This window comes from Panthera tigris, chromosome F3, assembly GCF_018350195.1.
Source record: "Panthera tigris isolate Pti1 chromosome F3, P.tigris_Pti1_mat1.1, whole genome shotgun sequence".
NCBI classification, from domain to species: Eukaryota; Metazoa; Chordata; class Mammalia; order Carnivora; family Felidae; genus Panthera; species Panthera tigris.
Genome location: NC_056678.1, coordinates 6543944 through 6558257, shown reverse-complemented (window position 1 = coordinate 6558257; position 14314 = coordinate 6543944). Strand labels below are relative to the sequence as shown.

The 14314-nt window shown below is 40.9% G+C and overlaps 1 protein-coding gene across 3 annotated transcripts in view; it reads right to left on the bottom strand.

Annotated features, from left to right (window-relative positions):
• AKT3 (AKT serine/threonine kinase 3) overlaps window positions 1-13936 on the bottom strand; it is a 304267-nt gene extending 290331 nt beyond the window's left edge. The window contains exons 1-2 of one of the 3 annotated variants that reach the window (XM_042976947.1): window positions 13852-13936; window positions 3091-3248 (exon numbers count right to left, since the gene is read on the bottom strand). In XM_042976947.1, the coding sequence (XP_042832881.1) occupies window positions 3091-3136 (46 nt within the window). In that variant the 5' untranslated portion in view covers window positions 3137-3248; window positions 13852-13936. Of the gene's footprint in view, window positions 1-3090; window positions 3249-3931; window positions 4089-7381; window positions 7558-13851 lie in introns of those variants that run through there. The other 2 variants (XM_007076970.3, XM_042976948.1) reach the window with 2 other exon arrangements.
• Window positions 13937-14314: the final 378 nt, after the last annotated feature.

Below are 14314 nucleotides of genomic sequence, written 5' to 3'. Positions count from 1 at the left end.
CCTATTAGTGTTAAGCCTCTTACCAGTAAAACTGGTTACCAAAAGGTAAGGGAATGCAGCCTCCAAAACTCTGAAGGAAAATTGTTTCACAACTGAATTCTATACCCAGCAAAGGTATGCACCAGGTGTAAAAGTGAAAAGCACATTTTCAAACACTGTGTTGACATATTCTTTCTGAAAGAAGTTCTTCAGGAAATTGAAAAAAGGAAAAAAAAAACTACTTCTAGAAAACCATAAAATAAATCCAAAACAGATAGGGGAAAGACAGGAGATCTAAGAAAGCACTGAACTTGTCCAGGAATGCAATTAAATAACATGCTACTAGCTGAGTATCACACCTAGAAAAAGGTCAGTTCACAATAGAATTTTGACAAATACCAGGATTAAAAAGCTGGATGACCACATGATACAAGGAAGACAGCAAAGCATACACTCTTTACCAATGGGAGGAAACGTGACAATTAGAAAATCCAGGAAAAACCATTATAGCCCAAACCAGAGGCCAAACCAAAGTGCGTCATGATCTTGAACACCAACAGAGTATGAGGCGATCATTTGCTCTCTATGGCTCCCATCACACGCACCCACCATACTGCTCTGGTTGGCAGCAGGTACTGTTTACTTATCATAATATCGATTACTGCTTCTCCGAATCAGCAAGTGTAACTATTACAAACCCTGAAAATATAAAATAAACGTTCAGTTGCCACAAACTGGGAGGGGAATGTGGGAAATTCAGAGGAAAGATTGTGTAGGGTACTCCCAAAGTGGTCAGTTTAGAGATGATGTGTAAGTACTTTCTAGAATGAAGAGTGCACCTGTTGGAAGTTTAACCATGAGCCCACTCCCTCCCTTTAGGGAAGGAAGAGAACAGGTATTAACAAGTCAAATTCTTCATTTTTCATAAGGGTGATACACGAGATTATGTAAGACTACTCAAAAATAAAGCTTAGCATATTATATACAAAACTGGGATAATAATCACCAAAAAAAGTATAAAATACAAAAGGTCTACAATGGTTATCTCTGAGGAGAGAAACCCGTTGGAAGAGCAGACGACAGAAAAGACTTTTACTTATCATTTTATATCTTTGTGTACTATTAACCAAGGCAGGAAAAATGCAAAGAAATCCTGGTCCATTTTTTTCTTGCTTCTATGCCCCATGCACTTTAAACCGACCTTTTATCATGGTGTTTCAGGTAAGATGCAATTAACTAAACAAACTCAAGAACAACCCTAAATCTTTGACAACACGTGGTGCCAGCAATAATTTACACTTGTGTTCAAGCTCTCAAAACACATCCACATCCATCACCTCACTTAATCCTCAAAACAGACTTAATGGGAGCAGACATTAGAGATGCATAAAGTATTACTCCAAAAGGTTTACGTGATTTGCCGTCCCCAAAAAACAAAGTAGGAAAGACAGTATAAATATAATAGACAAGTTAAAAAAACAAAGAAAAAGCACCTTCAGACAGCAGTGAAATCTGAAAATGTCTTCTAAATTTATAATATAACATACAATAAATTAAACTCAATCGTACAATAGTTGGCTGAAACCGTTTGATAGTTAAGCACACACTTACCGTATGAGCAGCAATCTCGTTCCCAGGTCACTGCCCAAGGGAAAAGGAAAACAAACCACACCAAGACATGATCTCCAATGTGCATAGCTGCCTTATGTGTAATAGCCCCAAACTAGAAATAGCTCAAATATCCATCAGCCAGTAAATAAATAGATTGTGGTACGTCCAGACTACAGAACATGCCTCAACAATAAAAAGGAACAAACTTGTGATGTACACAGCGATGTGGATGAATCGTTCAAGTATTATGCTACGTGAAAGCAACCAGACACAGAGGACCAGATGAGTGTATTTATAAGGAAGATTACAGTTGTAGCAGATTAGGGGTCCCAGGGCTCAGGAATGAGGACGGACTGCAGAGCGGAAGAGGGGTGCTTTCGGAGTGACAGAGATGTTCAACGTCATGACTGCAGTGTTTGTTATGCTACTGCATGCATGTAGCAAAATTCATCCCCGTGTACACTTAAAATAGGGGAATTGTATTGGTATGGAAATTATAACTCAATAAGGATGAATTTTTAGAAATCAGTAATACATAATCTCATTTAACTACTGACAATGACTTTCCAAACATAGGTATTAACTACAGACCCGCAAAAAACATTGAAATCACTATTTAAAAGGTAACTTTTAATCAGGAAATAGATACAGTATACAGGAACTTAAAAGTCCTAAGAATGCAACAGTCCTCATACTACTCAATTTGGCCACGTGGATAAACAGTAGTTGCCTGGCAACGAGTCTACACTCTAGATTTCTTAATAAACACATTGACCACATTAAAAGGTGATCTCTTAGGAGATAAACTAAGCTTTACATTAAAGAGTTCTTCCTTTAAAGTAAAAATAATGTAAAAAGAATAATAATGCATTTGAATTATTTATCTAAAGTAGGAGCGAACAGCAAACAAGAAATACTAAAACTAGATCATGAAAAATAAAAATATGCAATTAAACATAAACACACACACGCAGAAACCCTTTCTTCAGTTGGTCTCTTACTTTAGGACTTTCCTCACCTAACTTACAGGGTTGTTGAAGCCAGAAGTTTGTGGGTGAGCGCTTTCCCCTTTAACCCTAGAAGCCCTTCCCCTGATTTCACCCAAACCGGCTTAATATAAATTTACATGTCTTTAAATGCATACAAGTTAGACACTTTTATAGATTATTAAATCGTCCTACAGACATCTCTCTGGATTGCAGAGTTGCTGTGGACAGCACAGAAAAATCCAACAGGAACTTTCTGTAACATGCAAGCACACAACATCCCAGAGAGCCAAATGTTCAGAACTGTAGTAAGGATCAAAATCAGGAATTACTTAGAATCCCTACATAACAAGCAAATTCCTAACACATATGTTAAATATCATTTCTCTCTTCCTGGATGTAGTATGTCCGTTTACTTTGTTAACAGCGTCAGGAAAAATATCAACTTCCAGGACACCACCAACCATTCGCACACTTACCAACCACATTACGTGCAGCTTTGTTGAACACTTACCCCTCTTCTGAACCCAACCTTCTTTCACGATGGTGACATCGCTCATGATGGCTCCCCTCTGAGCCCCCAACTTGGAGAAACGGTACTTTGTGATATCAGCTTTGGGGTTTGGATTCTCTGCTGCTGCTGCCCTTCCCACTCTCTAGTGATGACTCAGCCTGGAAGGAAGTATTGAAGAAAGAATTTCTTTTTTTTCCATTCTTGCAACTCATACAGCAATAACAAACAACTAATTCTTTGTAAATGTCTTCAACTGGCCTGACCTCACGTAAAAATCTAACTCCTCAAACTGGGGAACTTATTTATTAAATAGTTCTACCATGAACGTGCTTCCCTGGTCTTGTGACAGATTTCAAACGATAGTGAAACTTTTAACCTAAGAGGCTGTAGTAAAAAAATGCCTTCAGAAACCACTGACCCACCTATACAAATAACACAGAAAATCTGTTTGTGGGGCTGTGTGTCTGAAGTGAAAAGGGAAGAAAATGAAAGTGAAGTGGACTAAAAGTAAACTCCCGTGTACATCTAGTTTCAAAATCTCTGTAAATTTAGGAATATTTATGGCAAAGCAATTGTGAATGTTTTTAATTGCTATATTTTATGCAAAATACAACATGCTAAGAAACCAACACTTAGGTATGGTTGGTCTGTCTTGCTCCAAGAAATATTTTAGATTACAAAATTAGATTACAGTGAATTTTTAGATTGTGAATAAAATATTACAAATAATATATAATCAATTATTTTTAAAAGCGGACGAGGTGAAACATGGCGAACATGAAAGTGGAAAAAAGTACGGAGTATTTGAGATGTGTCAAGAACAAGTGCTTACGTCTATTACCCTTAGGTAAGCCTCACAGTAGCCCTAGGAGGGTACCATTAACTCCATTTCACAGAAGAGGAAACTGGGGCTCACGGAATTCAGCAGCTTGCCTGAATCCAACATAGCTCCTCAAGGATGGAGCCAATATGGCCGACTCCAGAGCCTGCAGAAACTATATTGCCTTAAGACAAAAAGAAGCCAGAGTAAAAGTCTACATATCTGTAAAAGATGGGCCACAAATTTAGCAGAAAGCTTTCAGGAAGCGATGCAAATAAGGAAACACCATCGGTTTCAGTATTTACAGTATCCATGAATATTTTTAAAAAGAGAAAAAGAAGTTGCTTCAGAGGGAACACAATTTTTCCTGGAATAAAAATCTGAAATTTATCCCATGGGTCTTTATAAGATAGCTTGCAGTGTAACAAAGTCCTCAAAAATACTCTGATACATACACTAATGAGTTTTACTTATTGTCCCCCTCAACCTAAAAGAGGAAAATGCCAAGATAAAGCTGAGTTAAAAATAGTTCCACAGAGGGGCACCGGGGGTGGCTCAGTCGGTTAAGCGTCTGACACTTGATTTTGACTCAGGTCATGATCTCACAGTTGGTGAGTTTGAGCCCAGAGTCAGGCTCTGTGCTGATAGTGCAGAGCCTGCTTGGGATTCTCTCTCTCCCCCTCTCTCTCTACCTCTCCCCCTCTCAAAATAAATAAATAAGCTTAAAAATTATGTTTCCACAGAAAGGGACCAAAAACTGTGGTCCAGGTACACGAGCATTATATGGTCCAGAAACATAATTTCAGATAAATTTAGGCATAAATATTAGGTAACCAGAAAAATGGATAGATGGACTATATAACTATACTACTTTCTCAGACTGGGTTTTGATAAATAGTGCATAGCAGTAAGTTCAAGGTTAGACTCCCTCACTGGTACTGGACTGAATTACAACCCCTTTCCCAATGCAAATTAAGTGGAAAGCCTACTCCTTTCACAGTCAGGAATCAAGACTGAGTCAGGAATCAAACCCTGACAAAGTTTGTGTGGCTGAATAGAAAACCACCCCAACATGTGCCCTCAGCACCTACAGGTAAGGCCAAGACTGTCCCCGTAGTCATTGGATCTCATACTACAGAAAGTCCAAATGGATATTAGAATCTGAGTGTATTTTGCCAAGATATGTTTGAAACAATGCTAAACGAAATTCCAAAAAAATTAAGAAAAAAAGATGAAAAGAGAAAAAAATTCTCTGGCCAAATAAGTTTGGAAAATTCCACAAGCCATATCTTTCTCTTAAAACATCACTATTGGGGCACCTGGATGGTTCAGTCGGTTAAGTGCCCGACTTTGGCTCAGGTCATGAACTCACAGTCCCTGAGTTCGAGCCCCACATCAGGCTCTGTGCTGACAGCTCGGAGCCTGGAACCTGCTTCGGATTCTGTGTCTCCTCTCTCTGTCCTTCCCCCACTCACGCTCTGTCTCTCTCTCAAAAATAAACAAACATTAAAAAAAAATTAAAACATCACTATTAACATATTAAAGATATAAAGTATGTATAACCTTAATTATCTCAGCAAATCCTAAATTTATTGAACACACAGGGCTCTTTTTTTTCTTTAGCAGCATGTACTGATATCCATGGGGGCAAACTTTGAGAAATGGCCACATCATTCAAGACAAGACTCATTTCGCCACTAAAAAACGGGCCAAAAACAAAACAAAAACAAAAGCCTTCAGTAAAGAATCCAAACATCATTTTAATTTGATTTATGTAACTTTCTGAAAATTGGCTACGTAATCCAGAACTGGATAACTGAAAAGGGTTAGTTCTTTATACTACATAAATAATTACAAAAAAATTAAATATTGGGAGCACTAGTGCAAAACGATGACTTTAGAAGAGCTGCACTACAGACCTTCTCTTTGGCAATACTTGTAGCAAGGGGCCTCATATCTATTGAAGCCATTCTTGGTTTCTGACTGCAAAATGATATAATTTGGGTTAAAAACAAAACAAAACAAAAAACCCTCCTATCTCAATATTCTTGGAATTGGAAACGGAAGAGATCAGGGGTCAGAAGAGATCAGAGGTCAACATTCAATAATAACCAAAAAATAATACATATCCAATAAACATATATAAAACATATCCCTTTCCATTAAAATAATCTGCATCACAACACCCTTGCAAAGAACACTAAAAAACAAAAGTATTTTCAAAATTCATTGCACTTTTTAAGTTGACATTTCATTGTTGGGAGTTCAAAGCAGGAAAGGACCTTCATTTTATAGTTGAGGAAACAGTACAGATGGATGAAGCGACTTGCCCAAGATCACACAGCTGCTTTCTGAGGGAATCAAGACACCAGAGAACCAGGCACATGTTCTTTCCACTAGCACTGCCCCTTTAGTACAAAACAATATACGGAAATATCCAGGTCAACCCAAATCAATGAATTTTGTTTTATAATGAAACTTTCAAAAAACTAGCTTTTTTGATAAAAATGTTTATCAGTGCTTATGCATTTCGACTAAACTGCTTAAATGTATGTAAATCGACAGGACAAAATTTATAATCGTCATCAGGACCAGTAAACCCACATTATAGAAATGGCTTTATCCATTTGCATCTTAAAATGTTACCAAATTCTACCCATAATCGTAATATTCAGCCTTAAAGGTGCTCCTGGGACTCCCAGCTAAAATGACACCTTCTATGAAAATAACTTAGAAGACATTCAAACGTCTACTACTCCAGAGTTACGACCAATAGGCTAGAAATAAATGCTATCTCGTGTGCATAAACACAATGCTACTGACTCTTAAGCAGTAAACCATATTCTTTGATTTAATTTCCTTACAGTGGCAAGGCTCTTGCAACCAAGTCATCTAACTCTCCCACTCAGTGTTCCATGTTGCCAAAAACATTATTCTGCAAAATGATGAGCAATGAGCTGGACATGAACTTCACCTCCTCCTACGGTCCCAACTTCTCCAGAACTGTGTTCTACCCAATGAGCTCTAAGAGACAAAATTTGGTTTCTTTTTCTTGTAAGCTTGTTGCACTAAATATTTCATTGCTGAATAATCTAATTTTGTCTATTCTTAAAAAAAAAATCATACAAAATTCTTGGCAGATTCAATTTACAATTCACACAAAGCAGTTACACTAAAGGTACTTTTCATTCAAAACTATTTGCAAATTTGATAACTGCATTTGGATATCACTTCACAATTTACAAAACATTTTCACATCTTGTATCTCATTCAACAGCATTATTATTATTGAGTAAAGCAATCTGACAGTGCCTGGCACATAAGAGATGCTCAACAAATACAGGATGAATGAAAGAGTGCATGAATGAAAGAGAGAAGATACAGCTTTGCATAACTAATAAAGAACACACTAAGCAAACTAATATTGTAAGTCAACAGAGAGAATGGTATTAAGTCATCTCAAAAACAAACCTGAACTCAAATGTTATGGAATATAATTAAAATCACAAGAAATCCTCTTCCTTATTCACTAAAGTACGTTTGCTATAGACGTCCGCTAATTGTGAGGACTAGCACGTTTCTCCACATTCTTGGATACTTTTTGTTGAAATGAAGTCAAGTTTCAACTCCCAAACAATTAAGCATTAACACTGCCCCAAAATTATCTATTGTGGAAGGAAAAAAGAGAAAGAATGGCATATTCTCTTAATGATATTTATAACAACTTTTAAAAGATACTGGTTTACTTATGGCAACACAACATTCAGTCTTAAACAATAATTAAACTTCTTCAAACATCTTTTTAAAATATCACTCACGGGGCACCTGGGTGGCTCAGTCGATTAAGCGTCTAACTCTTGGTTTTGGCTCAGGTCACAATCTCACGGTTTCGTGAGTTCAAGCCCCACATCAGGCTCTGTGCTGACAGTGCTGAGCCTGCTTGGGATCCTCTCTCCCTCTCTCTCTCTCTGCCCCTCCCCCACTTGAGGGGTCTGTGCCTCTCTCAAACTTAAAAACATAAATAAATAAAATGCCATTCAAGGAAAAAACATACAGCCTGCACACATTCAGTCAGTAAACAGGTACTGACTGCACGCGCTGTGACAAGGACTGTACTGGGCATACAGGGAGGGAAGCAAAACAGAGAAATTTAAAAATCTCTTCCACACAACAGTTTGTTATCAGAGTGCTTTCACATATATTACCCCATTTTGACTAAAAACAAATCTATGCAACAGCTATTCCACTACAATTGTGAGCCCAGGAAAACTGTGACCAATCAAAACCGAGGATGTTATTTCCTCACTGTTACCATAACAAGATAAGTGACAGCACCAAGAGTGACTGCCTGCCATTCCAGTCTTCTTTCATTGTGGGACGCCTTCTACCAAGTAACCCAATGCCAAGTCTCAGAAGTATGGGTAACATCTGTGAATTGCTCCAACATTTTTTTCTGTTATCAAATTCTTTTTCAAAAGTCCAGGAGAGCACAAGGTTTTCCAATAAATTCAAAACTAAATATAACTGTGGCATCACAGAGGAAATTATAACAGAAGACTAGAAGGTTGACATAAAGTTAAAATGCACGCCAGCAATTTTATTCTTTACAAATTAGAACAAGATTCACAGGTTAATTCCTAAGTTTAAAGCCACAATACTACCTGTAATACAACTTTCTCTAAACTATACTTGGCTATAACACTACGTAGGACGTACTTGCTCTGCACCGCAATTTTTTATATTCTTTAGATACGCCTAGCCGAACTGAATTAATGAAGGACATCTCACGTTCAAATTCAACAGAATATTACTACACTGAAATACAAATGATTGTCAAGGGTAATCATAGAACAATTCCATGCTATCTACTGATTTCAAGAAATAGGTGAAACTAACATATGCCATAATAAATTCATAAGATCATATCAAACTTTTAAAGAATTTCAGGGAAAGGAAAAATACTGAAATGGAAAGGAAATTCAAGGCAACTTTCTCTGCACTTCAAATAACTCTCAGCAGGTCTGTCCCACTTCAGAGTCATTATTCTGTTAAAAAAAAAGTATCATATGGGGAAAGCGAGCCACACAAACTATGTATCTTGGATCCTTTACTCTCTGCAGAGTACAATAACAAACTTTGTGGATTTTCTTAAAACTCTATGTACAGATCCCTTCACTGTCTCACCCTAGAGAAAATACCTGAAGAAGCATCAGCAAGATTTCCAACTTTCACACAAAATTTCAGTTCTTTCAAAGTGCCAACTCTTAAAAATCAACTTCATCAACTTTTAAATATATACAGAAAAATGTAGAGTGTTTTCCCCTTCTTCCTTACCCCAGTTTTTCAGGCATCTGAATGCCATTTCAACCAACCCATCCATTACTGACCAAATAAAAAAGCAATTTGTGCTAGGTGCCGATTTAATATCCCGCTTTGAAACAACTAGGAAAATGCCCACTGGATTCCTTTGGTCCAGCTAACGCACAGAATAAGCTATTGACAAATGATCTCCCCACATTTCTTACATGAGGTGTGGCTTGTCATAGGTGAAGTCACATATAATAGAACAGAAACAGATTGAGGGTTGCCACTGAAAGAATTTCAGTTTCATGGCTGGCCACATTTTTCCACTGCATATGTAAAAACGATCTAAGATCATACCCCGTGGTATGGGATCCCATAACAAAGTTCATCACGATGGCTCATTAGAAAACACTGGGCAGGCCCAGAAACTGGGGTCCCTGTTCCCAACTCTGCCCCACCCAGGGTGATGCTATATGAGGTCCTTTAATTCTCTGTGCTTCCGTTTTCTTAGCCATAAAAATAAAAGTGTAGCATTAGATGAGCATAAATAGCTTCACAGCTCTTCCAGAGCTACGAGTTAGGATTCTTCAAGTTCAAATCCACTGAGTATCCACCCGGCTTACAGATGGCATCTTAGGTGACACTATCATGATTATACACAGTTCCCGTCTTCAAAAGGCTCCTATGTAGCTGGGAAGATCAAACACCAAATACCACTTAAACAAAAACTGCACTGAACTCCAATACTGGCAAAAGACCGTCTTCCTCCCCATCCCATCCCCAGTCTCCCAAACAGAGTCAGAGCCTTTCGTAATTAACACAAGAGAGAAAATTCCTCACTTGAACATCTTCTAGAGATTTCTTCTGGTAAGTCATTTTACTTTTTCCTCGGAAGATTAGCAAAATATACCCATTTACAAAATGTGAACTGGCTGCTGCTGGTGATGAATGAAAATCAAGACAATATTGAGAAGACAACCAAAAAGCAAATCTACAGCTCAAGAAACATATATTATCTATCAACAACTATTTGACAATCACCTGACAAAGGAAATGTGTTTACGGTGCTATGGTATCATATGTAAACATCTGTGGCATTTAACCTGGCCTCTGACATAACCTATGCGAGAGAGAATGTTATGGATCATCGGTATACTTTGTTTTACTATATTAACATGATTTCAGTGGAAATTACTGTACTGTCTGCGTTATCAAAGTTGAGTATGTCACCATGAAGTCTAAGGACAGGTACCAGCAACTTAGGGAAAAAATGAAGGAAAAAAGTGTTTCAGAATAAGGAGAGTTCAACTGAAACGGATTTTCATCATACCGGACTAGTATGTGTTTTCTCTTATGAAAACCACTTTCAAAAGTGTGGCAGGGGCTGTCGTGAAGCCGAAACAAGCGGACACATAGACACGTAGCAAGTTCTCACCAAGGCACCAACAGCACTGACTCTAAACCTAACCTAACTCTATCTGTCATACGTGAAAGACTGTGATAAAGTTTTCAGTTAACATCACGTGACCCGGGGCTAACCTTCCAGGTGACTACAGAGAAGCGCACGCTGTCCGAAACCAGGATTTAGAAAAACAACGCACACTCCTGAAAACCTGAAGTCAAAAACGGACCAACTTGGAATGACTTACACATTCTAACACAAATCTACAAAAATTCATTATGTGCACTAACATATATTGAGAGAAACAAAACTGCGAGTCAAATTAAGACTGACTTGCTCAAAACAAATGAAGTGGTTTACTTTTCTGTCCTGCCTCTTATTCAAATACAAAGTCTTGTAAATCAAATATTTTTTAATGCTTCAAACTTAATCACATTATACAGACAAGATCCTATCCAATCATGCTAAAAATCCAATTAACATGTCCTTAACAATAATTGCCTTATCTTCTCAAGGGCGAATTCTTGAACTGAAAAGTGTGAAGATTAAAGAAAGTGATAAAAGAAAGCGAAAAGAAAGTGATGAAAAGAAAGTGTAGTTATCTTTTCACAAAAATATGCAAAATTTAAGCCAACTGTAAACTTCCACAAAATCAATTTGTAAAACAGTTTCCTCTTTTTAAAAGAAACCCAAATAGTTGGAAATTTCCACTGAAATTTTTAAGAAATAAAATCCCTCATATGTTTAAATCAAAACCTAGGGCTTAAAAAAATCTTAAATCCCTACTTTGCACAAGACTCCATTATGCTAAGTACATTTGTCCTAGGATATGTTTAACCAAAACATGTTTAGATTTACAATGATTCTGAAAACAAATTCTCTTTCTAATGGTAGTAATCTTCTAAATGAAATGTAAATAAGAAAAGTTCATCATCAAACGAGCCCCCCTAGCAACACAGTTCACACTCTAATAGTTTGTTGGAGGAATGAATGAAATCTTATTTAAAATCTTTGACAGCTATAAAATTACATGGACCAAAAAGTCCAAAGCTGAACCCTTAAGTACCTTCACACACACAACTTAAACTAGGAGGCAATGTCAAACCAAACATTTTTAAGTTGGAAAACAACTCACTAAAGTAACCATTACAGAAAGACTAAGTGTAGGGGGTAAAATGGATGCAAATAATAGTTTCCTAAGTTTTTGGGGTTTTTTTAATAGGATTACTTTAGATATTTTTTAAATGCTGTAGGAAACCTTACTACTACAAACACATACCACAAACATACAACTGAAAACTGTAACTCTACATTCATCTAAATTCCAGTGTTGTCTCATTCATGTGATACATGCACTCCCTCACTTTAAAATTAGAAGCTCAAGCCAATTAAAGATATTGGGGTCAACCCTAGTGAGAAAAAAACAAAAAGCAGGTCTTCAAATACAGTGTCCTTGGTAAACTTGGAAAGTCAAGATCATGTGTTGGCAAAGGTAAAAAAAAAAAAAATCTACAGTCCTGATACAGATCGCCCAAATTATTGGGCATTCACCTTAGAAAGCTGGCAATTTACTCAAAATTGGATATCTTAGTAAGAAGTATTTTCATGTTTTAGACAAGCACTTCTTGAATGGGTGTGTGTTTTAGACAACCACCTCCTGGAATATTCACATTCATTTACACGTATTTTGCTATGATACTGAAGTTCTGAAAACAAACTTTCCTAAACCATGTTTACAGGACTCTTAAAGCTTTGGCTTTTCCAATTATTTCCTAACAACGTATAACCTAATTTAATGAGTTTCCACCAAAGACAAAACCCAGGGGTTTTCTAGTAATTTACAGTCTACTAAAAGATATAAAATGACCATGCCTTACCAAATATGGAACACATGCCTAGCTTGAAGACTTGAGGCAGTTGGCAAGATATTAACTGCCAAAAGTCATCATTTCACACCTTTTAGCTACAAGGTGAACTAATAAAGCATAAACACTTTATTGACAGTACTACTTAATCAATATAGACACGTAGGTCTCGCTGTTGAATTTCTATTTGAAACGTCATCTATTACAAACTACTGGGCTCTCAACCAATTACCACACTGGTGAAATGAGTTGGGTTTTATTTTCATAGCGTTCTCTTGATGCAAGAAATGGGAGCATCCTACCTACCCTACCCTCATGGTTAAGCCTTTCCTCAGCTTTCAGAAGATAAACAGTAAATATCGGTATTGAAGACCTGGCCCCAAAGAGACTCAATCCAGCCTAAACGAAGATCCCCGGGTAATCCCGAACAGGGAGTGACCCCCGCCTGGGAATCAGGGTGAGCACCGCGACCAGCCAGGCTTCAACTTTGGGCTCCGAGGGCCCAGCCAGCATCATGGCTGATGCAGACCGATGCGCAGGAGGAGGAGGTGGACGAGGAAGAGGCTGGTTTGTTTACTTGCAGCCAGAGCCGCCGCCGCCGCCGCCGGCAGCGACAGCATCACTGGATCCGCCAAACCCAGCATCTTCCGCACATTTCTATTCTTAGCACACAACTCCCAAGCGGATTAAAACCCCACTACTATTAAAAACACAGACGAGCACGTTACCCACCTCCCACACACACCCCCACCTCCCCCTCAGGGCCGTCTCTTCCTGCGCGCCGGCAGCAGGGGAGGGTGGGGAGGAAGGAGACCCCGGGGGACGCCGGTGCATCCTCGCCCGCACCCCACCCCGCGCGCGCAGACAGCCCCCGCGCCGGGGAGCGCGGCAGACGGCCCCCTCCCCCCAACCCAAACACGCCGGCACGGGCGCTCCCCGCGTTATATAAGCCCGCCGCCCCCGCCCGGGCGGCGCCCCCTCCTCACGCCGCGCGGCCGGGGCCGGCAGGGAGCGGGCGCTGCGCAGGGACTGGAGGCGCCAGGGCCGGGGCAGCGCAGACGCGGCCGATACCGCTAGGCCGGGAACACCCTCCCCGGCCCCCCGCGCGCGCCGCCGCCCCCCAGCTTCCCCCGGAAAGTGAGGGGGTGCCGGTGTCAGCGGCGCCGGGCATCCCCCGGCCTCCCCACCCACACCCACACCCGAGCCTCTGGTGACCCGGCACCCGCCCACGCCCCCGGCGCGGTGACAACCCAGACGCCCCCGCCTCCCCCCCCCCCCCGCCCGAAGGAGGCCCGGGGCCGGGGACCCGGAGAGAGCGGAGGCCAGGCGGGGAGGGGGCGAGCGGGGGGAGGGGGGGCGGTGGCTGTTACCTGCAAAGGCGGCGGCGGCGGCCCCGCAGCTGCTCGGGCGGCGGCGGAGGATGGAGCCGGGGGGGCGGGGGGAGGAGAGGGGGCGACTCGGGGGTCCCCCCTCCCTCCTCCTCCCCTCCTGTCCTCCCCCCACCCCGCAGAGCCTCTGGCCCCCCTGGAGCCCGGTGCGGCCGGCGGGAGGGCAGGCGAAGGCTGCAGGGGAGGGAGGAGGGAGCCGGCCGGGCCGGGCCGCGGAGCTGGAGCGGGAGGCGGCGGCGGCGGCGGCGGCGGCGGCGGCGGGAGGGGAGGGCGGAGGGAGGGCGGCGGCGGGGGGGAGGAGGAGGCGGAGACTCTACATGGGAATCGGATATCGGCTACAAATTCAATTCATCACCAGAAAACACCGCTCGGGCGGGGGCCGGGTCACGCCGGCTAGGCGGCGGCGGGCGGAGGCTCCGGGCCCTGGGGCGCGCCCGGCGCGGGT